Source organism: Dryobates pubescens, chromosome 31 (assembly GCF_014839835.1).
Source record: "Dryobates pubescens isolate bDryPub1 chromosome 31, bDryPub1.pri, whole genome shotgun sequence".
NCBI lineage: Eukaryota > Metazoa > Chordata > Aves > Piciformes > Picidae > Dryobates > Dryobates pubescens.
In genome coordinates this window covers 8,900,767-8,927,019 of record NC_071642.1, presented here as the reverse complement: position 1 = coordinate 8,927,019, position 26,253 = coordinate 8,900,767, and the positions used below count along the sequence as shown (strand labels likewise).

Here is a 26,253-nt window from a genome sequence, read left to right as displayed (position 1 = left end):
GGGAAGGGACACAGCGTGGCCGGCAGCGGCTCCGCGCCTCTCGGAGCCGCCGCTCCCCTCGCAGCTGGGAGGTGCCGGTGATTGGCGTTTTGAAGGCATCCTGGCTCCTGGAGGGGACACTCACACCTTGCTTCAGGCTTCACAGTGCGGGCGGTGAGGTAAACTGGTTGAAAGGTGGCTCAGGAGTGCCCGTGGGGCACCAGTTCATCCCAGCCTGACCATCCCCCGGTGCTGGACACATGCCTTGAGCACAGCCCAGCCCAGCTCGCTCCCCACGGGCATTTGGGTGCTTTGCCCTGCTGTTTGCTGTGTTGGAGCAGTTGCTGTTCCTCATCCTCTGGACAAAGAAGTGTGACTGATCCCTTCTCTTCCCCTTTCTCTGCGTCACGTCGGCTTCACGTCTTCACGTGGAGGTGTCCCCAGCAGCGATCTCTTGGCTGCTTCTTTGCCTTTCCACATTGCCTTCTGCTCATTCTGTGCTCTTTAGGTGCAAGCCCTGCGGGGTGCTGGGTGTGCCAGGCAGTGTGCAGGTTGCCCTTTCTCTCCTGGTCTTGGTGAGGTTCAACCAGCATCACCTTCAACCTGTCAAGGCTGTGGAGAGGCAACCAGAAGGTCACCCTGCAGCTTGCATTTAACACACTGTTAAATGTGTTTTAGAAGAAAAAAGTGGAGCAGAGCCTGGAACAGAAGGGATAATTGTGATTATAAATAGCTGGCTGCAAGAAGGAGGATGGCTTGGGTGCCTTGCTTGAGATCCAGCCTCTGGAATGGACAGCGTGAACATTCTGCTCTTTGTCTTGGGCTGAGATAAGCCCTGAGCAGGCTGTGGGGCCTCAACACACTCTCACATCTAAGCTTTGATGTGTTTGCTATCAGCAAAGCTCCTCTTGGATGCTGAAGCATTCCATGAAGCACTCAGAAGAACACTGAAGGGTGGTTTGCTCTGTGACCTTGCTGCTCTGGGAGCCAGAGATACAGCCTGTGGGGACCAGCCAGGAGAGCAGCAGCTGAGTGCATCAATGATGGCAGTGGAGGAGCTCCTCAGGCTCCTGGCTGAAGACAGAGAAGGGTTTAGCAGGGACCAGCAGCAGAGCTGAGCCCCAGGGTGCAGCCACAGAACTCTTGTGGTTGGCAGGAGCTGAGGAATGGCAGAGGCCAGCGTGGCCCAGCTGGTGAGCAGAGGGTAGGAGGGATGGGGGCCTTGGCTTTGGCCTTCTTCATGGAGCAGCAGCAGAGGCCAACAGTGGAGCAAGGGGAGCGGAGCAGGGCACTGCCCTCCCACTCCTGTGAGTGTCATAAGTGGGCACAGCTGCCCCACACACACTGACAAGGCTCAGCTGGCTCACAGAGTGCATCAGGTTGGAAAGGACCCTTGGAGGTCCTCTTGTCCAACAGCCCTGCAGTGGGCAGGGACACCTCCAAGCAGATCAGCTTGCTCAGGGCCCCATCAAGCTTGACTCCAGTGACTGTAGTCTGTATCTTGGCTTCTCATGCAGTGGCCTCCACAAGCTCTGGGCAGCTGTGTTGAGAAGGTTTCTGTGCTGGGATTGTGAGTCAGGGTAGATGCAGCTTTGCCTTGCCATGCTCTCTGGTGAGCCCATGCCTGTGTTCAGATCTCCTCCCAGCTCATCTCAGGTGGAGAGGTGGTGACTGGGCTGGCATCCTTGCTCTGGCAGGGGGCTTGGACTCCATGGTCTGTGGAGGTCCCTTCCAGCCTCTAGCATTCTGTGGTTCAGCTCTCTCTGTGACTGTTTCAAGGCTGGGGAGTTCCCAAGGCAGTGCTTCCAAGGTGCTGATGATCTGCTGTGCAGGTCTCCATGAGTGCCACCCTAGGAAGTCCTGTCAGCAGCAGTGATGGAACCCACCTGGAGGGGTGGCTGGCACCCCTCAGGCTGTGCTGCCATCCAACAAGAGATGGACAGGCTGAGAGCTGGGGGAAGGAGAACCTCAGGAGGTTCAATAAGGACAAGTGCAGGGTCCTGCATCTGGGCAGGAACAGCAGCAGGCACCAGGACAGCTCAGGAGCTGCCCTGCTGGGAAGCAGCTCCATGGAGAAAGACCTTGGGGTGCTGGTGGGCAGCAGGTTCTGCGTGGGACAGCAAAGTGCCCTGGGGGCCAAGAGAGCCAAGGGGATCCTGGGGGGCAGCAAGGAGAGTGTGGCCAGCAGGGCTGGGGAGGTTCTGCTGCCCCTCTGCTCTGCCCTGCTGAGACCACAGCTGCAATCCTGGGTCCAGTTCTGGGCTCCCCAGGTCAAGAGAGACAGAGACCTGCTGGGGAGAGGCCAATGGAGGCAATGAGGATGATGAAGGGACTGGAACAGCTCTGCTGTGGAGACAGGCTGAGAGCTCTGGGGCTGTTCAGTGTGGAGAGGAGAAGGCTGAGAGGGATCTGATCAATGTCTGTCAATATGTGAGGGGTGGGGGTCAGGATGAAGGTGCCAGGCTCTGGTTGGTGGTGCCCAGGGATAGGACAAGGACCAATGAGCACAAACTGGAGCCCAGGAGGTTCCACCTCAGCCTGAGGAGAAAGTTGTTTGTTGTGAGGCTGCTGGAGGCCTGGGGCAGGCTGCCCAGAGAGGTTGTGCAGTCTCTTCTGTGGTGACTTTGAAGACCCACACTGATGTGCTCCTGTGTGCCCTGCCCTGGGGGACCCTGCTCTGGCAGGGGCTGGAATGGTGCTCTCTGGAGGTCCCTTCCAACCCCTGCCATGCTGTGATTCTGTCATCTGCTGTGCTCAGACCATCTGACAGGTAAGGAGAAGAAGCTGCTGGGCCCTGGCAGCAGTGTCAGGCTGCTGTGGAGGTGCTGGGGCTTGGTCCCAGCAGCCTGAGGGGGAAATCAGTTCTGTTCTCTGTGTCCTGCAGTTTGCAGACCAGCTCTGAGCTGGGTGTGCTTAGGTCTGAATGCACCAAACCAGTTCCATGGCACCTCTGGAGCAGTTTGGGAAACAGGTTTGTCAGGGTGGCCAGGCTGAAGGGACTGCTCTGTAAATCAGTGACCCTGTCCCCTGCCACAGCTCCTTCTGAGGACATGGGAAGGGCCTGCAGAGCTCAGCTCTGGTGTTGCTGCTGGCTGAAGATAAGAAGAGGCTTAAGAAAGACTCAGGCTTCAGGCTGTAGGGTTGCAGGTACCTCAGTGGGGACTGCCCCTGTCCCCCCCAGACACCATCTGCACAGCCCAGGGGTTGTGTCTCTGAGGAGCAGCAGCTCTTGGGCCTGCAGTGGTGGCCAGGTTGTGTGGGCAGCAGCAATCCTGCCACCCTCAGCAGTGTGTGCAAGCTGCATCCCATGGGCACATGTGGGTCTTCACTTGGGGGGGGCTCTCCTGCTTTGCCTTTTGCCCAGCACAGACCTGGTGAACTGAAGGACAGATTCTGAGCAGCTGAGGGGGGCAGGGTTGGGGCTGGCTCTGCACATGGGGCTTGGTGCCATCTATCCCTCCCTGAAACTCTGAGCAGCAAATGCTGGGAGCCTGCCCCAGCAGGATGGGAGCCTTGGTCCTGGGGCTTGGTTCAGCACCATGGGTAGTGTCCTGTGTTAGACCTTGCCAGAGATGCACAGAGTGGTTTGGGTTGGAAAGGGCCTCAAAGCTCATCCTGTCCATGGGCAGGGACACCTCCCACCAGCACAGCTTGCTCCAGGCCTCAGCCAGCCTGGCCTTCAACACCCCCAGGCAAGAGGCAGCCACAGCCTCCCTGGGCAGCCTGTGCCAGGCTCTCCCCACCCTCACTCAACAAGTTCTTCCTCCTCTCCAGTCTCAGTCTCCCCTCTTCCAGCTCAAAGCCTTTGTCTCTCATCCTGGCACTCCCAGCCCTTGTCAATTGTCCATGTCCCAGTGGAGGCCAGGGAGAAGCAGAGTCCCTCAGGGACCAGTCCTGTTCAACATCTTTGTGGGTGCCAGGGACAGTGGCACTGAGTGCCCCCTCAGCAGGGTTGCTGATGACACCAAGCTGTGTGGGGCAGCAGACAGCTGGAGGGAAGGGATCCATCCAGAGGGACCTGGGCAGGCTGGAGAGCTGGGCACAAGCCAACCTCAGGAGGTTCAACAAGACCAAGGGCAGGGTCCTGCAGCTGGGTGGAGGCAATCCCAGGCACAAATCCAGGCTGGGCAGGGACTGGCTGGAAAGCAGCCCTGAGGAGAGAGCCTTGGGGGTGCTGGGGGAGGAGAAGCTCACCAGGAGCTCTCAGTGTGCACTTGCAGCCCAGAGAGCCAAGCAGAGCCTGGGCTGCAGCAAGAGAAGTGTGGCCAGCAGGGCCAGGGAGGGGATTCTGCCCCTCTGCTCAGCTCTGGGGAGACCCCACCTGGAGTACTGCCTCCAGTTCTGGAGCCCCTATTGCAAGAGGGATCTGGAGGTGCTGGAAGGTGTCCAGAGCAGGGCCATGAGGATGAGCAGAGGGCTGGAGCACCTCTCCTGTGAGGACAGACTGAAGGAGTTGGGGCTGTTCAGTCTGGAGAAGAGAAGGCTCTGAGGTGACCTCATTGTGGCCTTCCAGTGTCTGAAGGGGGCTACAAGAAGGCTGGGGAGGGACTGCTCAGGATCTCAGGGAGTGATAGGACTTGGGGGGAATGGAATGAAGCTGGAGGTGGGGAGATTCAGGCTGGAGGGGAGGAGGAAGTTCTTCCCCATGAGAGTGGTGAAGCCCTGGAATGGGTTGTGCAGGGAGGTGGTTGAGGCCCTGTCCCTGGAGGTGTTCAAGCCCAGGCTGGATGAGGCTCTGGCCAGCCTGATCTAGTGTGAGGTGTCCCTGCCCATGGCAGGGGGGTTGGAACTAGCTGATCCTTGTGGTCCCTTCCAACCCTGACTGATACTGTGACACTATGATTGCCCAAAGTCCCTCCCCAGCTCTCCTGGAGCCCTTCAGGTACTGCAAGGCTGCTCTGAGCTCTCCCTGGAGCCTTCTCCTCCCCAGGCTGAACAGCCCCAACCCTCCCAGCCTGGCCCCACAGGGGAGGTTCTGCAGCCTCTGATCACCTTGGTGGCCTCCTCTGGAGCCTCTCCAGCAGCTCCAGGTCCTTCCTGTGCTGGGGGCCCAGAGCTGGAGGCAGTGCTGCAGGTGGGGGCTGAGCAGAGCAGAGCAGAGGGGCAGAATCCCCTCCCTGTGCTGCTGCTCTCCCTGCTCTGGCTGCAGCTCAGCACTCAGCTGGCTCTGGGCTGCCAGGGACCAGTGCTGGCTCCTGGGGAGCTTTTATGCCATCACTGCTCTGCTGTAGGTCAAGGAGGGATATTCTGAGAGCATTTCCCAGTCCATAATTTCTCTCTGTGATATTTAGTAGCCTACACCTAATTTGTTAAAGACTTGAGGCCTAATAACCATCAGCAGCATAAAGGATCCTCTGGAAGTGCTGCCCTGCTAACATCAGCAGCTGGAACACAGCTGGCAGGAGCCAGAGTGGGAGAAAGGAACTGGGAAATCCAGGAGCAAACCTGGGCCTGAAGGCTGCTCTGGGAAAAGGATTAGGAGAAGCTGTTCCTGGGTAGCTTCACAGCTCCAGGACAGATCCTGTGGTGTCACCTGGAGGTGGTGACTCCTTTCATCTGCCTCTCAACTTGCCCTGAGGTACAGGAACACCAGCAGCAAAAAGGTCATGGGGAAAATGACTTCTCAGGGAAGAAAAGAAACAACACCCAAGGTATTTGGTTCACTCTCAGCAGCAGAGATCAGGAGGGGAATAGAATAGAATAGAATAAACCAGGTTGGAAGAGACCTTCGAGATCATCATGTCCAACCTATCATCCAACACTGCCCAACCAACTAAACCATGGAACCAAGCATCCTGTCAAGCCTTGCCCTGAACACCCCCAGCGACAGTGAGGATCAGGGTAAGGAGGATCTCCCAGCTGTGCACAGGGAGTTCTGTGTGGAGCTGTCATTAAGGCTCACAGTTTGTGCTGGAATATTGAAAATCAGTGTAAGAGAGCTGAGTTTCACCAGGGGCTGAATGCTGGGGGGCACCAGGGAGGTTTTTAAGGGAAGTCAGCAGGAGAGAAGTTGGAGTGAGGCCAGAGGAGGCCACAAAGGTGCTCCAAGGGCTGCAGCAGCTCTGCTGGGAGCACAGGCTGAGGGAGCTGGGGCTGTGCAGCCTGCAGAGGAGAAGGCTCCAGGGGGACCTCAGAGCTGCCTGCCAGGACCTGAAGGGATCCTGCAGGAAGGCTGCAGAGAGACTTTTGCTGAGGGGGTCTAGAGCCAGGCCAAGGGGGAATGGTTTGAAGCTGAGGCAGAGCAGGGTTAGAGTGGAGCTGAGGAAGAAGTTCTTCATTGTGAGGGTGGTGAGAGCCTGGCCCAGGCTGCCTGGGGAGGCTGTGGCTGCCTCCTGCCTGGGGGTGTTGAAGGCCAGGCTGGATGAGGCCTTGAGCAGTGTAGCTGAGAGGTGTCTCTGCCCATGGCAGTGGGGTTGAAGATGATCTCTGAGGTTCCTTCCAACCTGAGCCACTCTGTGCTTTCCCTTCAGAGGGATGCCTGCAGGACCTCTGTGCTCCAAGAGCTGCAGGGGAAGCTGTGAAGCTCTGACCAAGGCTTCTCAGCCCCTGTGTGCAAAGCCCTGTGCCAGGCTGCCAGCTGCAGTGGTCTGTGCTGTTGCAAAGCATTGCTGCTCTCCTGCTGCTGCGGTGCTGCAGCCCCTCAGTGTGCCCCTGGCAGGGCAGTTGTGTTTTCTGAGCCTGTTCCTGCAGCCTGCTTGCTGCTCTCTGCTTCTTGCTGGGAGTTTGGGCTGCAGTGAAGCTCAGAGGGGCTTTGGGGGTTCAGCTAGCAGGTGTCTGACCTTGAGGAGTGCCACCTTGTCAGAGTGGTGCAGTTGGATGTCTGTTGTGTGCTCTGTTCTGCACTGCTTCCTCTCTCTGGAGCAGGAGTTCCAGAGGGCAGGTGTGGTGCTAGCACTTGCACCCACTCCTGTCTTAAGTTGAGCTCAACCCAAAGCTCCTCCTTTGGGGTCTGCTTGGGACCAGACATTCACAGCAGGTTGGTTTCAGGAACCTTCTGCTTGGACTTGCAGTGTGCCAGGCTTTCAGCACCTGGCCCTGGGCTGGCAGGGGTGCAGCAGATGGGGCTGTGCTGGGCTTGGAGTGGATCTGTTGGGATGCCATCAAACCCAAGCTGCTGGCACTGCCTGTTGTGATTTCAGTGGAGTTGTCTCTTTGACAGGAAAATTGGGGCTTGGTGGCACAGCTGCTGCTGGAGGCTGTCAGGCAGCTTTGAAGCTCCGTGCAGCCAATACCTTTTCATCTCCTGAGTCGTGGGGATTTGATTTAAATAGCAGCACAGGGAGGGATTGAGCAAGTCTTGAACACAAGGCACTGAGAGCTGGAGAAGGACACATCTCTGGTGGGTGAAGAAAAGGCTTCTGTAGTCTGAACTGGGAGGTAGAGCTCTGTGCCACGCTGCACCTCAGGGAAGGCTCCGTGCCGTAGCTGCATGAAGTGATCCTTTGTTCAGCTTTGGAGTGGAAAGAGCTTCCCCTCTGGAGTGCCTGGGATGTGGCTGTCACCTGAGTGCCCTTTGACTGGCACAGCCCTTCCCAGTTACACAGGCAGGACCAAAAGCTTCAGTCACTGAACTGTTCAGGCTGGAAAAGGCCTTGAGGCTTGTGGGGGCCAAGCATCAACCAATGCTCCCAAAGCTGCTGCTGAACCCTGCCCTAAAGTCTGGCTCCAGAGCACGGTCACAGAGTGGTTTGGGTTAGAAGGGACCTCCAAAGGCCATCTGATCCAACCCCCTGCAGGCAGCAGGGACATCCTCCACTAGATCAGGTTGCCCAGAGCCCTATCCAGCCTCACCTGGAATATTTGCAGGGATGGGGCAGGCTGAACACCCCCAGGTCCCTCAGCTGCTCCTCACCAGCCCTGTTCATTCCAGCCAGTCCCTTACAGTGCCAGGCCGAGGGACAATGGCTTTGAGCTGGGAGAGGGGGGACTGAGACTGGAGATGAGGAAGAAATTGTTGAGAGTGAGGGTGGGGAGAGGCTGGCACAGGCTGCCCAGGGAGGCTGTGGCTGCCTCCTGCCTGGAGGTGCTGAAGGCCAGGCTGGATGAGGCCTTGAGCAAGCTGTGCTGGTGGGAGGTGTCCCTGCCCATGGCAGGGGCTTGGCAGTGGATGAGCTTTAATGTCCCTTCCAACCCAACCTATTCTTCTACAAAGCAGGACTGAGAGCCCTGTGGCTGTTTGCTCTGGAGAGGAGAAGGCTGAGAGGGATCTGATCAATGTCTATCAATATCTGAGGGGTGGGGGTTGGGATGAAGGTGCCAGGCTCTGGTTGGTGGTGCCCAGGGACAGGACAAAGAAAAGAGGTACAAGCTGGAGCCCAGGAGGTTCCACCTGAAGATGAGGAGAAAGTTGTTTGTTGTGAGGGTGCTGGAGCCTGGAGCAGGCTGCTCAGAGAGGTTGTGGAGTCTCCTGGTGTGGAGTCTTTCCAAACCCACCTGGATGTGTTCTGTGTGCCCTGCCCTGGGGGACCCTGCTCTGGCAGGGGGCTGGAATGGTGCTCTCTGGAGGTCCCTTCCAACCCCTGCCATGCTGTGATTCTGTCATCTGCTGTGCTCAGACCATCTGACAGGTAAGGAGAAGAAGCCTCCAGGTCCAGCTGCTGGGCCCTGGCAGCAGTGTCAGGCTGCTGTGGAGGTGCTGGGGCTTGGTCCCAGCAGCCTGAGGGGGAAATCAGTTCTGTTCTCTGGAGGTCCCTTCCAACCCCTGCCATGCTGTGACTGTGGATCTGCAGAGCCCTGGGTGGCTGCTGGCAGCAGGAAGTGTTTCCCAGGAGGACACTGAGAGCAGTGAATGTTAGCAGCATCTAGGGCTCTGGGGCTTTTTCCCCCTCAGCAGTGCTGCTGTCAGGGGCAGAGGAGATGTCCTGAACGGTGGAGATGCTGCCAAGCTGTGCTGCCTGAGGGAGTCCTGAGTAACCCAATCCTTAGGGCAGAGCCCCTGCCGATGCTGGGCTCTCAGGAAGGTTTCATCTGCTGGGAGGCCTCCTGGGGTGTGTGCAGAGGGGAAATGGGATGTGCTGGGAAAGGCTTCAGTAAATAAATCCTATTGACATGGAAGTCAAGTGCCAGAAATGGGAGGTCAGCCTTCCAAGGTGTGCTTTTTAGCTTGCAGATGAAGCCATGCATCCAGGAGGGTTTGTGTTGGCTGTCAGCAGCCCTTTTGTTCCATGGTTTTGCATTAATTATGCATCACTTTCCCACATGACTCCAGTTCCATTTCATTTCCCCCCAGTTCTAAGGTGAGCTCTGCATCTGCTCAGCTGCCTTCTCCTCTGCACAGTGTGTGGCTCACAGGCAGCTTCTCCAGGCTCTGGGCTGGGAGCAGTGCTGCTCAGCAGCCTCTGTAGCCAGAGGATTGAGGCAGCCTCTGCAGGTGACACCAAGCTGAGTGGAGCAACTGATAAGGCTGAAGGGTGGAATCCACCCAGAGAGCCCTGGACAGGCTGGAGAGGTGGCTGAGGAGTACCTCAGGAGGTTCAGTAAGGCTAAAGGCAAGGTCCTGCCCCTAGGTCAGGGCAGTTCTTGGTATTAGTCCAGCCTGGGGGTGTTGAGGTTGGGAGCAGCCCTGCAGAGACTTGGGGGTGCTGGTGGGGGAGAAGCTGGGCAGGAGCCAGCAATGAGCACTGGCAGCACAGAAGGCCAAGGGCAGCCTGGGCGGCATCCAAAGCAATGTGGCCAGAGATGGAGAGAGGGGATCCTGCCCCTCTGCTCTGGGGAGACCTCCCCTGCAGGGCTGGGTCCAGCTGTGGGCCCTCAGCACAAGAGAGCTGGAGCTGATGGAGAGGGTCCAGAGGAGGCCACCAAGATGATCAGAGGCTGGAGAACCTCTGCAGTGGGGACAGGCTGGGAGAGTTGGGGCTGTTCAGCCTGGAGAAGAGAAGGCTCCAGGGAGAGCTCAGAGCTGCATTTCACTGTCTGCAGGGGACCTACAGGCAGAATCCTGGAATGGCTCAGGCTGGAGGGACCTGAGATCATCTCCTCCAAACCCCTGCCATGGGCAGGGACAGCTCTCAGCTACACTCAGCTGCTCAAGGCCTCATCCAGCCTGGCCTGAAACACCCCCAGGCAGGAGGCAGCCACAGCCTCCCTGGGCAGCCTGGGCCAGGCTCTCACCACCCTCACAATGAACAACTTCTTCCTCAGCTCCACTCTAACCCTGCTCTGCCTCAGCTCCAAACCATTCCCCCTTGGCCTGGTTCCAGACCCCCTCAGCAAAAGTTCTTCTGCAGCCTTGCTGCAGGATCCCTTCAGGTCCTGGCAGGCAGCTCTGAGGTCCCCCTGGAGCCTTCTCCTCTGCAGGCTGCACAGCCCCAGCTCCCTCAGCCTGTGCTCCCAGCAGAGCTGCTGCAGCCCTTGGAGCATCTCTGTGGCCTCCTCTGGCCTCACTCCACAGCTCTGTGTCCTTCTCCTGCTGGGGACACCAGAGCTGGAGGCAGGACTGGAGGTGAGGTCTGAGCAGAGCAGAGCCCAGGGGCAGAGTCCTCTCTCCTGCCCTGCTGCCCAGCACACAGCTGCCTGCAGGGCTGCAGCAGGGCACTGCTGGGTTGCCTCTGCTGTGTGCCCACTCAGTGCTCAGTTGTGCCCTGCTGGCAGCTATCAGCTGTGACAAGGACTGCAGGTGTGGCTTGGAGTTTACCTTTTAGTTCAGGTGTGACTGAACTTGTTGAAATATGCAGAGAGGATCATTTGAGAAGCCTCTGCCTGCTGTGGGGTCAGGTTTAACAAAGCTGCCCACACTCAGCTCTGCCTAGAGGGAAATGGCTCTGGTCTGAAGCTGTTTCTGTGGTCAGAGTAAGTCACCATCCTGGCCCCAGAAGCAGGATGGAGACTGAGGGGAATCAGTTCACAGGCACAGAAGGATTTTGTGAAGGGAACCCAAATTTCTGCCTGGTAGTTGTGCCCAGGCTGGGAAGGGATCTCAGCAGTGTCTGTAGATAGCTGAGGGCTGGTGTCCAGGACAAGGAGCAAAGGCTACAAGCTGCAACCCAGGAGGTTCCACCTCAGCATGAGGAGAAACCTGTTTGGTGTGAGGGTGCTGGAGGCCTGGAGCAGGCTGCCCAGAGAGGCTGTGGAATCTCCTTGTGTGGAGACACTCAGGACCCACCTGGCTGTGTTCCTGTGTGCCCTGCCCTGGGTGGCCCTGCTCTGGCAGGGGGTTGGGCTGGATGAGCTCTGGAGGTGCCTCCCAACCCCTAACATGCCATGACTGTAGTGGCTTTGCTGGGGCACCAAATGCCTGTGTGGAGAGTGCTGTGCAAGTGCCCTCCAGTGGCTTTGAGGCTGTAGTATGCCCATGGGGGCCCTCGTGGTGTCCAGGCTGTGTCTGTTCTCCCTGTCCCTGATGTGTTGGTGGAGTGTCCAGGAGGGGACATGTGCTGAGTGTCCTGCAGGGCCACTGAGCTGAGCCCTCCCAGGCATGGCAAATTTTCCTTCTTCCAAATGCAGCCTGGAAGCATGTTGGGGTTCGTGTGCTTGTGTGCCTGGAGGTGTCCCCTGGGTGTCAGCTGCTGTCCCTTGGGCACCAGGAGGGCACCAAGAGGGCTGCTTGCATGTGCCATGGGGAGCTGCTGTTGGAGACACCTGGGAGTGCTGCTGAGCAGCCAAGACCACAGACTCACAGACTGCTCTGGTTGGGAAGGGACCCTGAGAGGTCATTCAGGCCAGACCCCTGCAGTGAGTAGTGAGCAGGGACATCTCTTCTACTTCACCCTGCTGAGACCCCAGCTGCAGCTCTGTGTCCAGTTCTGGAGCCTCTGTGCCAGGCAGGATCTGGAGGTGCTGGAAGGTGTCCAGAGCAGGGCCAGGAGGAGGAGCAGAGGGCTGGAGCTGCTCTGCTGTGAGGACAGACTGAGGGAGTTGGGGTTGTGCAGGCTGGAGAGGAGAAGGCTCCCAGGAGACCTCATTGTGGCCTTCCAGTATCTGAAGGGGGCTGCAAGAAGGCTGGGGAGGGACTTTCTGGGGTGTCAGGGAGGGATAGGTCTGGGTAGATTCAGTTTGGATGTTAACAAGAAGTTCTTCTCCAGGAGGGTGGTGAGAGCCTGGCACAGGCTGCCCAGGGAGGCTGTGAGCCTCATCCCTGGAGGTGTTTGCAGCCAGGCTGGAGGTGGCTGTGAGCAACCTGCTGTGGTGTGAGGTGTCCCTGCCCATGGCAGGGGGTTGGGACTGGCTGAGCCTTGAGGTCCCTTCCAGCCCTGACAATTCTGTGATTCTGTGATCTTCAGCTGGAGCAGGTTGCTCAGGGCCTTGGGGGATGGGGTGGGATGGGATGTCATGTCATGTCAAGTGGCCAAGCAGCCCACCAGTGCTTCCCCCTCCACCTCCCCTCTTTTCTTCTCCCTCTTCAGCATCTATCACAGAGCCATAGAACAGTTGAGGCAGGAAGAGACCTTTGAGATCCCCAATTCCAAGCACTCACCCAGAGCTCACAATCCACCACTGCTGCTGAGCCACTACCACTAAACCACATCCATGAGTCTTGTAGATCACCTCACCTGGGGCAACCTGAGGCTGTTTCCTCTTGTCCTGTCACTCACTGGATGTGAGCCCAACCCCCACCTGGCTCCAGGCTCCTCTCAGGAGCTGTACAGAGCAGTGAGGTCTCCCTTCAGCCTCCTCTTCTCCAGACTGAACAGCCCAAGCTCCCTCAGCTGCTCCACACTCCAAGGCCCTTCCCCAGCTTGGTGTCTCCTCTAAATCCTCTGCTCTGCCCATCCCCACCCTGCCTTCCCCAGGCAGTTCCTTGCCCAGATGTCTCAGTGGCTCTGTGCCACCCTTGGCAGCCTGCCCCAGGGCTGCTCCGTGCAGTGCTCTGCCAGTGAAGAAGGCTTCCTCTGTGCTGCCCTCAGCCAGGCTCTTGTGCCTCTGGCCCTGCTGCTTGTCCCTGGGGAGGGCTTGCAGGAGCTGTCTCCGTGCCCAGCCCAACCTTCAAGCCCCAGAGCACCTTCCTGTGTCAGCAGTCCCTGCCTGCTCCAGGAGGGAGGCCCTGGAGTGGCCGTGGGTGTTGTGCTGTGCTAGTGGAACAGCTTGGGAGCTGTGTGTTGGAGTGGGACTGGCTGGGCCACTGCACAGCCTTGAGCAGGGTTAGAGGAGACCTTGTTGCTGTGGAGCAGGACATGAGGATGGAGACTCCCTGTTTCCAAGGATCCCATGGAAAAGACAAAGGGAGATGGGGAACTACACAGAGTACAGGGGGAGGATGTCCCTGCTCACTGCAGGGGGATGGGGCTGGATGGCCTTTGGATATCCCTTCCAGCCCAAACCATTCCAGGATTCTATGACTGGGGACATTCCCACTGGAGTCCAGAAGGAAATGTTTGCCCCTGGGGATAGTTGGAGACTGGAATCATCTCCCAAGGGAAGCAGGGCAGTCCCCTGCACTGGGCAGTTGGAGACTGAGCTTGGCAGGCTGCTGGGTCAGCTCCTTCCCAGTGCCCCAGCACCCAGAGAGGTTGGAGCAGATGGTCCCTGGGGTCCCTTCCATCCTGGCATGCTGGGGTTGTCTCATAGCACCTTGAGGGGCACAGAGGTTGGAGTTGCCTCTGGGGAGCTGATGGTTGGCACAGCTGAGGAGCTGCTGGGAAGGCTCTGGGATTTGGGTGGGCTGGGGACCCTTGGTGTGTGCTTCCAAGGTGTGGAAACCATGGAGAGAGGGCTGAGCTCATCTGGAAACTGTGAGCAGCCTCCTCCCTCAGCTGCTCCTGCTGGCTGTAATTACACCTCCTGAAGCAGCTTCCACTGCATGCTTGGACCTTTGGGGGTCAGACCCTGCTGGAGCCCTGCCTGCCTTTCTGGTGATGTCTCTGCTGGTTTCCTCTGCCCACGCTGAGCATTTCTGTCTGTGGTGGAGCTGCTGCTTGGCTGTCTGGTGGGCATGGAGAGGAGAGGCTCCTCCAGCTGCCTGCTCACAGAGCAGTCTGTCTGTGCCCCTGCTGGGAGACCTGGAAGGCATTTAAAGGGTCTGGGGCATTGGATGGAGCTGGAAGGTGCCATCCCTCATGCTGGAGGACAGCTCTCTGGAGCCAGCTCACTTGTGACCAGGGAGGTTGCAGTTTGCCTGCAGAATGTGCACTTTTGGGAAACAAAGTGGCTAAAGTGCCTCAAACTGGAGGGCTTTGCCAGAAGGGTGGGGAAGGAAGGTTTGGAGCTGGAGGAAAGTATCCTTCAGAGGAGGCTTTGGAGATACAGCAGAGGCTGCTGCCTGCTGTCTGTGTTCTGTCCATGGGGCTTGGAGCTGTGACTGCAGGGTCTGGGGAAGAGGACCTCACCCTCCCCAGGTATCAGAAGGGGGCTACAGGAAAGCTGGGGAGGGACTTTGCAGGGTGTCAGGGAGGGATAGGACTGGGAGGGGTGAAGCAAAACTAGAAGTGGAGAGATTCAAATTGAATGTCAGGGAGAAGTTGTTCCCCAGGAGGGTGGTGAGAGCCTGGCACAGGTTGCCCAGGGAGGTGGTGGAAGCCTCCTGCCTGGAGGTGTTTGCAGCCAGGCTGGATGTGGCTGTGAGCAACCTGCTGTAGTGTGAGGTGTCCCTGCCCATGGCAGGGGGTTGGAAGTGGCTGAGCCTTGAGATCCCCTCCAGCCCTGACAATTCTGTGATCCTGTGTAGCTAGAGGAACCTACAGGCTTCAGGCTGAGCAGATGCCATCAGGAGGTGGCAGCAGCAGGGCAGGACAAGTTAGCTCCTGCCTGGTGCTCCCTCCAGTAATGCTTCAGGTGCCTGCCAGCAATCTACACAGATAAATTTGCTGATTTCTTTCATTTTTGAGAAGCAGGTATAGTGCAGTGTGCTGGGGGTGTTCAGCCTGGAGAAGAGAAGACTCCAGGGGGACCTTAGAGCTGCTTTCTAGTAGCTGAAGGCAGCCTGCAGGGAGGCTGCAGAGGAACTTTTCCTGAGGGTGTCTGGAGCTAGGCCAAGGGGGAATGGTTTAAAGCTGAGGCAGAGCAGGGTTAGAGTGGAGCTGAGGAAGAAGCTCTTCAGTGTGAGGGTGGTGAGAGTCTGGCACAGGCTGCCTGGGGATGTTGAAGGCCAGGCTGGATGAGGCCTTGAGGAATCTGGGCTAGTTGAGAGGTGTCCCTGCCCATGAGTTGACGCAGATGAGCTCTGAGGTCCCTTCCCACCTAAGCCACTCTATGACACATCCCACAGCTATTTTTCTCCTGTAAGCTGCTAGGCTGAAGTGGTAGATTCCCAGTACAGATATTTCCAGCATCCTGTGACTGTCTTCTGGTGCTGCTGCTTCAGGCTGGCCCCAGAGGAAATCCTTCTGGAACAGAGCTGTGGAGGGCTGCAGAGCTGGGGGCTGCTGTGTCCTCATCACTGCTTAAAGACACAAAGCAACAATTCAGCTTCCTTTGCAAGCTGCAGGACAAAGAGCTGAGTTCTCCTGAGGTTTTGTTGGCTTGCAGGAGTTAAATGATGATTGAATTCATTCATTTATTTTTCTTACTGAGTTTGTGGGAGGAACTTGGAGGAATCTGTTCAAGGAAGGATTCCTTGTGCTGGTTCCTCGGTGTGCAGAGCTCAGAGTGTGTGAGCCTGGAGTTCTTCCTCTGGAGCAGTTAGCTTTCTGTCCTGTTCCTGTTCTGTTGTCTCCTGACAGTTCATTCTGTCATGTATGGAGGTTTGTGATCCATGCATGGAATTCTGTGTCCACTTTGGGGCTCCCCAGCTCAAGAGAGACAGGGGACCTGCTGGAGAGAGGCCAGGGCAGGCTATGAGGATGATGAAGAAACTTGGACATCTCTGCTGTGATGAAAGACTGAGAGCCCTGGGGCTGTTTGGTGTGGAGAGGAGAAGGCTGAGAGGGATCTGATCAACATCTGTCAGTATCTGAGGGGTGGGGGTCAGGATGAAGGTGCCAGGCTCTGGTTGGTGGTGCCCAGTGACAGGACAAGGAACAATGAACACAAGCTGGAGCCCAGGAGGTTCCACCTCAGCCTGAGGAGAAACTTGTTTGGTGGGAGGGTGCTGGAGGCCTGGGGCAGGCTGTCCAGAGAGGTTTTGGAGTCTCCTTCTGTGGTGACTTTGAAGATCCACCTGGATGTGCTCCTGTGTGCCCTGCCCTGCTGATCCTGCTCTGGCAGGGGGTTGAGTTCATGATCTGTCAAGGTCCCTTCCAACCCCTACCCTTCTGTGATTCTGTGGATCCAGTCCCTGTGTCAGTTCTTCCTCCCATCACACCCAGGCTTGTCCTGCTTGGTTGCCTTCAGCGTGGTGGGAAGGCTGCTGGCTCTCAGTGCTCTGTTTCAGTCTCAGGTGTTGGTGATGTCTTCTTCAGGGGATCTCAGGTGGGATGAGGACAAGCTGTGAGTTCAGTGGTGCCTCCCTGCCAGGGGTTCTGAGATCCACAGAAGGCTGGAAGGGACCACAAAGCTCATCCAGCTCCAGCCCCCTGCCATGGGCAGGGACCCCTCCCACCAGCCCAGCCTGCTCAAGGCCTCATCCAGCCTGGCCTGGAGCACCTCCGGGGAAGGGTTTCTTGGCTCCAGGCCTGCTGGGGTGCCCACACTAAGCAGGAGGCAGGTGCAGGGTTTCCTCAGCTGTGATTTTGTTAACAAGATTCTGGTTTTTTTCCCCCTGCAGGCATCTTTGCTTACCTGAACTACCATGTGCCCAGGACACGCCGGGAGATCCTGGAGACCCTCATCAAAGGGCTCCAGCGCCTGGAGTACAGAGGCTATGACTCTGCAGGTAGCTCCCTCCTGCCATGAGGGCTCCTGGGCTTCATTTCATTTTAGCCTGTAAAGGATTATTTTGGTGATGGCTGTGAGTGGTTTCTGCTGTCTTCTGCTTTTGAAGAAAGCTGAAAGCCAGCCTGGCCTTGCTCTTTAATATCTTCACTGGTGATCTGGATGAGGGGAGTGAGTCAGCCATCAGCAAGTTTGCAGATGACACCAAGCTGGGGGCAGATGTTGGTCAGTTAGAGGGCAGAAGGGCTCTGCAGAGGGACCTCAACTGACTGGACAGATGGGCAGAGGCCAACAGGATGGCATTCAACAAGTGCCAGGGGCTGCACTTTGGCCACAGCAACCCCAGGCAGAGCTACAGGCTGGGGTCAGAGTGGCTGAGAGCTGCCAAACAGAGAGGGACCTGGGGGTGCTGATTGACAGCTGCCTAAACATGAGCCAGCAGTGTGCCCAGGGGGCCAAGAGGGCCAAGGGCATCCTGGCCTGCATCAAGAACAGTGTGGCCAGCAGGAGCAGGGAAGTCATTGTGCCCCTGGACTCTGCATTGGTTAGGCCACACCTTGAGTCCTGTGTCCAGTTCTGGGCCCCTCAGTTTCAGAAGGACATTGAGAGACTTGAAGGTGTCCAGAGAAGGGCAACAAGGCTGGGGAGAGGCCTTGAGCACAGCCCTGTGAGGAGAGGCTGAGGGAGCTGGGGTTGCTTAGCCTGGAGAGGAGGAGGCTCAGGGGAGACCTCATTGCCCTCTACAACTCCCTGAAAGGTGGTTGCAGCCAGGTGGGGGTTGGTCTCTTCTCCCAGGCATGCAGCACCAGAACAAGAGGACACAGTCTCAAGCTGTGCCAGGGGAGGTTTAGGCTGGAGGTGAGGAGAAAGTTCTTCATGGAGAGAGTCATTTGTCATTGGGATGTGCTGCCCAGGGAGGTGGTGGAGTCCCCATCCCTGGGGGTGTTCAGGAGGGGATTGGATGTGGCACTTGGTGCCATGGTTTAGCCATCAGGTCTGTGGGGACAGGTTGGACTCGATGATCTTTGAGGTCTCTTCCAACCTTGGTGATACTGTGAGACTGTGTGGTCCTGAGGTCAGAGGCTTGGGTTAGCTTTCAGTGTCCTGGCTTTAAGAACACCTAAGGATGGCTCCTAAGGGGTTTGTTGCCCTTTGTTTGGAGGGTCAGCTTTGTGGAAAAAGGGCACTGTTAAAACACCAGTGGGGAGTATTGCTTCAACTGAAATCCTGGAATCTCCTTGCTGCTCCTCACACTTCCTTCATCTTCTCTTCTGGTGCTTAGGAGTGGGAGTGGATGGTGGGAATGACAAAGACTGGGAAGCCAATGCCTGCAAGATTCATCTCATCAAACAGAAGGGCAAGGTGAAGGCTCTGGATGAAGAGGTTCACAGTAAGTATTGTTTCCTTCTTCCTTACCTGCTCTCCTCCCCTGAAATGTTCTCCTTCATAGATTCACTGAGTGGTTGGGTTGGAAGGATTCTTAAAGCTCATCCACTGCCAGCCCCCTGCCATGGGCAGGGACACCTCCCACCAGCCCAGGCTGCTCAAGGCCTCAGCCAGCCTGGCCTGGAACACCTCCAGGCAGGAGGCAGCCACAGCCTCCCTGGGCAGCCTGTGCCAGGCTCTCCCCACCCTCACACTCAAGAATTTTTTCCTCATGTCCAGTCTCAGTCTGCTCTGTCCCAGCTCAAAGCCATTGTCCCTCATCCTATTCTTGAGAGTGAGGGTGAGGAGAGACTGGAACAGGGAGGCTGTGGCTGCCTCCTCCCTGGAGGTGTTCAAGGCCAGGCTGGATGAGCCTTGAGCAGCCTGGGCTGGTGGGAGGTGACCTTGGCTGTGTCAGAGGGTTGGAACTGGATGATCTTTAAGGTCCCTTCCAACCCACCCCATTCTGTGACTCCATGAATAAAGCTGAGGCTGGACTCCCTCTTCATGTTGTTCTCCCTTTGGGTGGGGTGAGGAGTGCAGGGAGGTCCCTGCCCTGCACCTGAGCTCTCAATCCCCTGAAAGCTCACTTTGTGCTTGGGGGGCTTTGGTTCTGCTCCCCCTGGAAGCTCACTTTGTGCTTGGGGGGCTTTGGTTCTGCTCCCCTGGAAGCTCACTTTGTGCTTGGGGGGCTTTGGTTCTGCTCCCCCTGGAAGCTCACTTTGTGCTTGGGGGGCTTTGGTTCTGCTCCCCTGGAAGCTCACTTTGTGCTTGGGGGGCTTTGGTTCTGCTCCCCCTGGAAGCTCACTTTGTGCTTGGGGGGCTTTGGTTCTGCTCCCCCTGGAAGCTCACTTTGTGCTTGGGGGGCTTTGGTTCTGCTCTCCTGGAAGCTCACTTTGTGCTTGGGGGGCTTTGGTTCTGCTCCCCCTGGAAGCTCACTTTGTGCTTGGGGGGCTTTGGTTCTGCTCCCCCTGGAAGCTCACTTTGTGCTTGGGGGGCTTTGGTTCTGCTCCCCTGGAAGCTCACTTTGTGCTTGGGGGGCTTTGGTTCTGCTCCCCCTGGAAGCTCACTTTGTGCTTGGGGGGCTTTGGTTCTGCTCCCCCTGGAAGCTCACTTTGTGCTTGGGGGGCTTTGGTTCTGCTCCCCTGGAAGCTCACTTTGTGCTTGGGGGGCTTTGGTTCTGCTCCCCCTGGAAGCTCACTTTGTGCTTGGGGGGCTTTGGTTCTGCTCCCCTGGCAGCACTGCTGCCTTGTGCCCCTGGAGGGGGTAGGCACAACCCTTTGGTGCTAAGAACTTCTCCTGCTTCTGCTGCAGAGCAACAGGACATGGACCTGGACATCGAGTTTGATGTGCACCTGGGCATCGCCCACACTCGCTGGGCCACCCACGGGGAGCCCAACCCCATCAACAGCCACCCCCAGCGCTCAGACAAGAACAACGGTGAGTGCCTGCCCTGCTGCAGCCCCCCCAGGCCCTGCAGCCTGGGAGGAGCTTGCTGCCACCTCCACTGATATCACAGGATCACACTATCACAGTATCACCAAGGTTGGAAGAGACCTCGAGGATCATCGAGTCCAAGCTGTCCCCACAGACCTCATGGCTAGACCATGGCACCAAGTGCCACATCCAATCCCCTCTTGAACACCTCCAGGGATGGGGACTCCACCATCTCCCTGGGCAGCACATCCCAATGACAAATGACTCTCTCCATGAAGAACTTTCTCCTCACCTCCAGCCTAAACCTCCCCTGGCACAGCTTGAGACTGTGTCCTCTTGTTCTGGTGCTGCTTGCCTGGGAGAAGAGACCAACCCCCACCTGGCTGCAACCACCTTTCAGGGAGTTGTAGAGGGCAATGAGGTCTCCCCTGAGCCTCCTCTTCTCCAGGCTAAGCAACCCCAGCTCCCTCAGCCTCTCCTCACAGGGCTGTGCTCAAGGCCTCTCCCCAGCCTTGTTGCCCTTCTCTGGACACCTTCAAGTCTCTCAATGTCCTTCTGAAACTGAGGGGCCCAGAACTGGACACAGGACTCAAGGTGTGGCCTAACCAATGCAGAGTCCAGGGGCACAAGGACTTCCCTGCTCCTGCTGGCCACACTGTTCCTGATGCAGCCCAGGAGTCCCTTGGCCTTCTTGGCCCCCTGGGCACACTGCTGGCTCATGTTTAGGCAGCTGTCAATCAGCACCCCCACGTCTCTCTGACCCCAGCCTGTAGCTCTGCATGGGGTTGCTGTGGCCAAAGTGCAGCCCCTGGCACTTGTTGAATGCCATCCTGTTGGCCTCTGCCCATCTGTCCAGTCAGTTGAGGTCCCTCTGCAGAGCCCTTCTGCCCTCTAACAGATCAACTCCTGCTCCCAACTTGGTGTCATCTGCAAACTTGCTGATGACTGACTCAACCCCCTCATCCAGATCATCAGTGAAGATGTTAAAGAGGCTGGGGCCCAGCACTGATCCCTGGGGCACACCACTGGTGCCTGGCTGCCAGCTGGCTGTGGCACCATTCACCACCACTCTCTGGGCTCAGCCTCCAGCCAGTTCCTAACCCAACTCAGAGCTGCTGTCCCAGCCAGGGGCTGACAGCTTGGCCAGGAGTTTGCTGTGGGGCACGGTGTCAAAGGCCTTGCTGAAGTCCAGGCAGAGCACATCCACAGCCTGCCCCACATCCACCAGGCAGTCACCTGGGCACAGAAGGAGATCAGGCTGGAGAGGCAGGACCTGCCCTTCCTAAATCCATGCTGGCTGGGCCTGAGCCCTTGGCCATCCTTCAGGAGTGCAGTTATTGCCCCCAGGATAATCTGCTCCATCACTTTCCCTGGCACTGAGGTCAGGCTGCCAGGCCTGGAGCTTCCAGGTTCCTCCATCTGACCCTGGATGTGTCCAGAGAAGAGCCATGAAGATGAGCAGAGGGCTGGAGCTGCTCTGCTGTGGAGACAGACTGAGAGTTGGGGTTGTGCAGTCTGGAGAGGAGAAACTCCCAGGAGACCTTCTGGTGGCCTTCCAGTGTCTGGAGGGAGCTCCAAGAAAGCTGGGGAGGGACTTCTTAGGGGATCAGAGAGTGATAGGACTGGGGGGAATGGAGCAAAACTAGAAGTGGGGAGATTCAGATTGGATGTTAGGAAGAAATTCTTCCCCATAAGGGTGGGGAGAGCCTGGCACAGGTTGCCCAGGGAGGCTGTGGCTGCCTCCTCCCTGGAGGTGTTGGAGGCCAGGCTTGGAAGAGCCTTGAGCAGCCTGGGCTGGTGGGGAGATGTCCCTGGCCATGGCAGGGGGTTGGAACTGGCTGATCCTTGAGGTCCCTTCCAACCCTGGCAATTCTATGACTCCACTGCCTTGTGTGTTGCGAGGAGGGGTGGCTGGAGCCAGGGTGAGGAGTTTGCTGCAGGCCCTGCTGCTGCTCCTGTGAAGCTGGAGGATGTGGGCTTGGTTCCTGGCCATGGGGTGTGCTCAGCATGGGGAGGGAGCTCAGGCAGGATGGGGATTAGTAGAGGCTCAGTGGGTGTGTGGGCACTGCTGGGCAGGGGGAACCAGGGGGTGGCAGGGGATGGTCAGAACTGAGGCTCTTCTTTGGAGGGGAAGTTTGTCCAGGGTTTGCTTTTTTCCTATTTATTTCTGGTTGGTCCCAGTCAGCTCTGCAGGGAGGGAGCTGCTGTGTGCTGCTGCTGGGCAGGCATTGTTGTGGCTGCCCTGGGTGCTGCAGTGCTGAGCTGGCAGCAGGGCTGTGGGGTTAAACTGGGCTGGGAACTACTTCAGGGCCTCCATCCCGAAGCTGTTCAGGCTCTCACAGGCCTGGTCCCACCCAGGTGGCTGTGAGCTGCTGCTGCTGCCAGCCAGGGCAGAGCAAGGGCATCACAAGAGAGAAACTCTTCTCTTGGCTCTGTTGAGCTGGGCTCAGCACACAGCAAAGCTGCTGGCTGTGGGCACTTGCTGCCAGGGCTGGTGGCAGGGCTGAGCAGGGCTCTGCTCTGTCCCCAGAGTTCATTGTCATCCACAATGGCATCATCACCAACTACAAGGACCTGCGGAAGTTCCTGGTGAGTGCCCCCGGCCGTGGCTGGCTCCCTCCCCCACGCCTGCTCTCCTGTCTCCCTTCCTCCTCACCCTCCCCAGCTCCTCTTCCCACTCCCCTCACGTTCCCCCACTCAGGTCTGTGCACTCACTCTCACATACTCCCACTCCAGCTCTCCTATATGAGGACATTCTCACCCAGGTCCCTGCCTGCCTCACCCTCCCCCTCCTCACTCTCCCACCCACCTCTCCTCTATATTCTCACCCCCCTTTGCTCTCCCCCCTCACTCCCACTTCACACACTCCCCTCACCCCTTCACTCCTGCCCCCACTCACTGCACTGTGCCCCCACTGCTGCTCTTGCACTCACCCCCCCCTCACATCCCCACCATGGGAGCTGAGGGGGGCAGGGGGCATGGGGGGCAGGGGCTGGTACCAGGGGAGCTGAGGGGGGCAGGGAGCGTGGGGGGCAGGGGCTGGTGCCATGGGAGCTGAGGGGGGCAGGGGGTGTGGGGGGCAGGGGCTGGTACCAGGGGAGCTGAGGGGGGCAGGGAGCGTGGGGGGCAGGGGCTGGTACCATGGGAGCTGAGGGGGGCAGGGGGCATGGGGGGCAGGGGCTGGTACCAGGGGAGCTGAGGGGGGCAGGGGCCATGGGGGCAGGGGCTGGTACCAGGGGAGCTGAGGGGGGCAGGGGCCATGGGGGCAGGGGTTGGTACCATGGGAGCTGAGGGGGGCAGGGAGCGTGGGGGGCAGGGGCTGGTACCAGGGGAGCTGAGGGGGGCAGGGGCCATGGGGGCAGGGGCTGGTACCAGGGGAGCTGAGGGGGGCAGGGGCCATGGGGGCAGGGGCTGGTACCAGGGGAGCTGAGGGGGGCAGGGGCCATGGGGGCAGGGGCTGGTACCAGGGGAGCTGAGGGGGGCAGGGAGCGTGGGGGGCAGGGGCTGGTGCCATGGGAGCTGAGGGGGGCAGGGGCCATGGGGGCAGGGGCTGGTACCAGGGGAGCTGAGGGGGGCAGGGGGCAGGGGCTGGTACCAGGGGAGCTGAGGGGGGCAGGGGCCATGGGGGCAGGGGCTGGTACCATGGGAGCTGAGGGGGGCAGGGGCCATGGGGGCAGGGGCTGGTGCCATGGGAGCTGAGGGGGGCAGGGGCCATGGGGGCAGGGGCTGGTACCAGGGGAGCTGAGGGGGGCAGGGGCCATGGGGGCAGGGCCTGTCACCACGGGGCTGTGCCTGCAGGAGAGCAAGGGCTACGACTTCGAGTCGGAGACGGACACGGAGAGCATCGCCAAGCTGGTCAAGTACATGTATGACAACAGGGACAGCGACGACATCAGCTTCACCACCCTGGTGGAGAGGGTGATCCAGCAGCTGGTAAAGGGCTTCTGACAGGGGCTGGTGGGCACAGGCTGAGGGACAATGGCTTTGAGCTGGGACAGAGCAGATTGAGGCTGGAGATGAGGAAGAAATTGTTGAGAGCGAGGGTGGGGAGAGCCTGGCACAGGCTGCCCAGGGAGGCTGTGGCTGCCTCCTGCCTGGGGGTGTTGAAGACCAGGCTGGCTGAGGCCCTGAGCAAGCTGGGCTGGTGGGAGGTGTCCCTGGCCATGGCAGGGGGTTGGAGCTGGATGAGCTTCCAGGTTCCTTCCAACCCACCCCAGTCTGTGGCTCCCTGAAAGAAGAGCTGCAAACCTCCCTGCTAAGCTGTGAATGGTTTGGAGTTCAACTAAAGAATGCAACATCTGTGAACGATGGGAGCTGGGCTGGGTGCAGGGGACAGACAGACACCCCAGGACAGACAGACCCCAGAAATGCCTCCTGTGCCACCCAGGGTAGCCTGGCACATGCTCAGCAGTGGCTTTGGTCTCCCTCCCTCTGCCATGCACTCATTTTTGTTCTACCATTAGCCCACACTCGTGTGCCAGACACCTCCCTCTGGAGCTGTGGCAGCACCTGGAGCTGTGGCTGCTGTGCTGAGTGGTGGGCAGGGGCTGGCAGCTGGCTGGCACAGTGACCAGCAGTGGCTGCTGTAGGTGCTCCCCAAAGCTCCCTGCAGAAGAGCTCCTTGTGGGAGCTGCTCTGCACAGCCTGAGCCTCCCTGGGGCAGCTCAGCCAAGCTGGGCTCAGGAGCAGCAGGCAGCCCCCTTCTGGAGCTGCTTTTTCAGCTGCTCCCTGGGCAGGAGCTGCAGCAGCAGCAGGCCAAGGGCACGTTTGGCTGGCAGGCTGCAGTGGCTCAGCTGTTTGGTGGCACCACTTGAGCAGACATCCCCCAACCCCTTCCCTTGAGGCTTTGGTGATTCCTTTGCCTTTGGAGCCCCCTTGCTGCCCTCTGAGCTCATTGAGCTGGTGCAGGGGCAGTGCAGAGCCCTGAGAGTAATGCAGAGCCCTGGGAGCACTGCAGGGCACTGGTGGTGTCTGAGTGCAGTGTCTGGCAGCTCAGAAGCCTCCTGCAGTGGTTAGGTGTGGACTACCCAGGCTCAGGGGAGGGACACTTGGCAGGTTGAGGTGCCTGGAGCTTGTGGTGGCTCTGAAGACAGCTGTGGACCCTTCTGGTCAGAAGCCCTCACTGGTGCTGGGGCTCCTGCAGTGCTGCCCCAGGCCTCCACCCAAGGGTTAAATCCCTTCTGTTCCTCTTCTTCCAGGAAGGTGCTTTTGCCCTGGTCTTCAAAAGTGTTCACTATCCAGGCCAAGCAGTTGGCACCAGGTGGGTATGGCTGTGGGGGGAAACCATTCTAGCTGCACCCTCTGAGTTGCTTTCCTTGTCCCCCCCAGCTCAGCAGGTGGTGGAGCAGAGGTGGTTGTAATCTCTGTGCTGCCCTGGGGGTGGCTCTTGTCACAGCTGGGCTGCAACAGCTTTCCCTGGTGGTTTTAATCTTGTCCTTTGTGTTTGCCAGTGGGGTCTGGGGTGGCCCAGACCTCTCTTTGACTTGGATTCAGGTTTTCTTCTCCACTTTGGATGGGCAGCACCCCCCAGGCTGCTGTGCCCAGCACAAGCTGGCAGCTCTGGTGCTGAGAGCTGCAGATGCATCCAGTGGGCAGAAGCCACTCTGCTCCTGCCCTGCTGCCCTTGGCTTTGCAGTTCCTCTTGCAGAGTTTCAGCTAAACTTGAGACAGGCTCCTGGGTGTGCTTAGCTTGAGTTTATCCAGAGATCCTTTGGCCACGAGGATGAGCAGAGGGCTGGAGCTGCTCTGCTGTGGAGACAGACAGAGAGTTGGGGTTGTTTAGTCTGGAGAGGAGAAGGCTCCCAGGAGACCTAATTGTGGCCTTCCAGGATCTGCAGGGGGCTCCAAGAAAGCTGGGGAGGGACTTTGCAGGGTGTCAGGAACTGGGGGGGATGGAAACACAATAGAAATGGGGAGATTCAGATTGGCTGTGAGGAAGAAGTTGTTCCCCAGGAGGGTGGTGAGAGCCTGGCACAGGTTGCCCAGGGAGGTGGTGGAAGCCTGCTGCCTGGAGGTGTTTGCAGCCAGGCTGGAGGTGGCTGTGGTGTGAGGTGTCCCTGCCATGGCAGGGGGGTTGGAAGTGGCTCAGCCTTGAGGTCCCTTCCAGCCCTGACAATTCTGTGGTTCTTTTGTGGCCTCCTCTGTATGCAGCACCTCCAGCTGGGCTGGGGGCAGCTTGCTGTGCTGTGGTCGGGTTCGTTGCTGCGCTGGGCAGCAGCAGCCCCTTCAGGCCAGGGGCTGTGGCTCTCCGAGTCTGTAACTGTGTCTCTCGCAGGCGAGGCAGCCCCCTGCTGATCGGAGTGCGGAGCGAGCACAAGCTCTCCACCGACCACATCCCCATCCTCTACCGCACCGGTGAGTGCCAGCTCCCTCTCTCCCTCCCTCCCTCCCTCCCTCCCCGGCAGGAGCCCCATCCTGCCCCCTCACACCAGCACTCAGCACCTCCCTGTGTGCTCTGCCCTGCACAAGTACCCTTGTAAGGCTCCATCTGGAAATTCAGCCATGCTTGAGCAGAGGTTTCAGGGGGGGTTAAGGAAGTTTTTAACCACCTGCTGCTGTGCCACCCTGCCCCTCCAGCTGGGGTTTAGCTTCACAGTGACAGCTGTAATGCTCAGTGCTTGCAGGGAACCCCCTCCCTGTGCAAGGGAAGCCCCAGCCTGGTGCAAGAAGTAGTTCAGTTAGGATAACATTAAGATTCCAGCTGAACTCAGATGAACTTCATTTCAGAGC

At 58.5% G+C, this 26,253-nt stretch overlaps 1 protein-coding gene across 2 annotated transcripts in view; it reads left to right on the top strand.

Annotated features, from left to right (window-relative positions):
- The window catches only part of GFPT1 (glutamine--fructose-6-phosphate transaminase 1), a 59,873-nt gene that overhangs the window by 561 nt on the left and 33,059 nt on the right, over positions 1–26,253 (top strand). For both annotated transcript variants that reach the window (XM_054174875.1, XM_054174874.1), the window contains exons 2-8: positions 16,556–16,663; positions 17,945–18,052; positions 19,402–19,527; positions 22,055–22,113; positions 23,323–23,457; positions 24,723–24,784; positions 25,799–25,878. In XM_054174875.1, the coding sequence (XP_054030850.1) occupies positions 16,556–16,663; positions 17,945–18,052; positions 19,402–19,527; positions 22,055–22,113; positions 23,323–23,457; positions 24,723–24,784; positions 25,799–25,878 (678 nt within the window). The remainder of the gene's footprint in view (positions 1–16,555; positions 16,664–17,944; positions 18,053–19,401; positions 19,528–22,054; positions 22,114–23,322; positions 23,458–24,722; positions 24,785–25,798; positions 25,879–26,253) is intronic.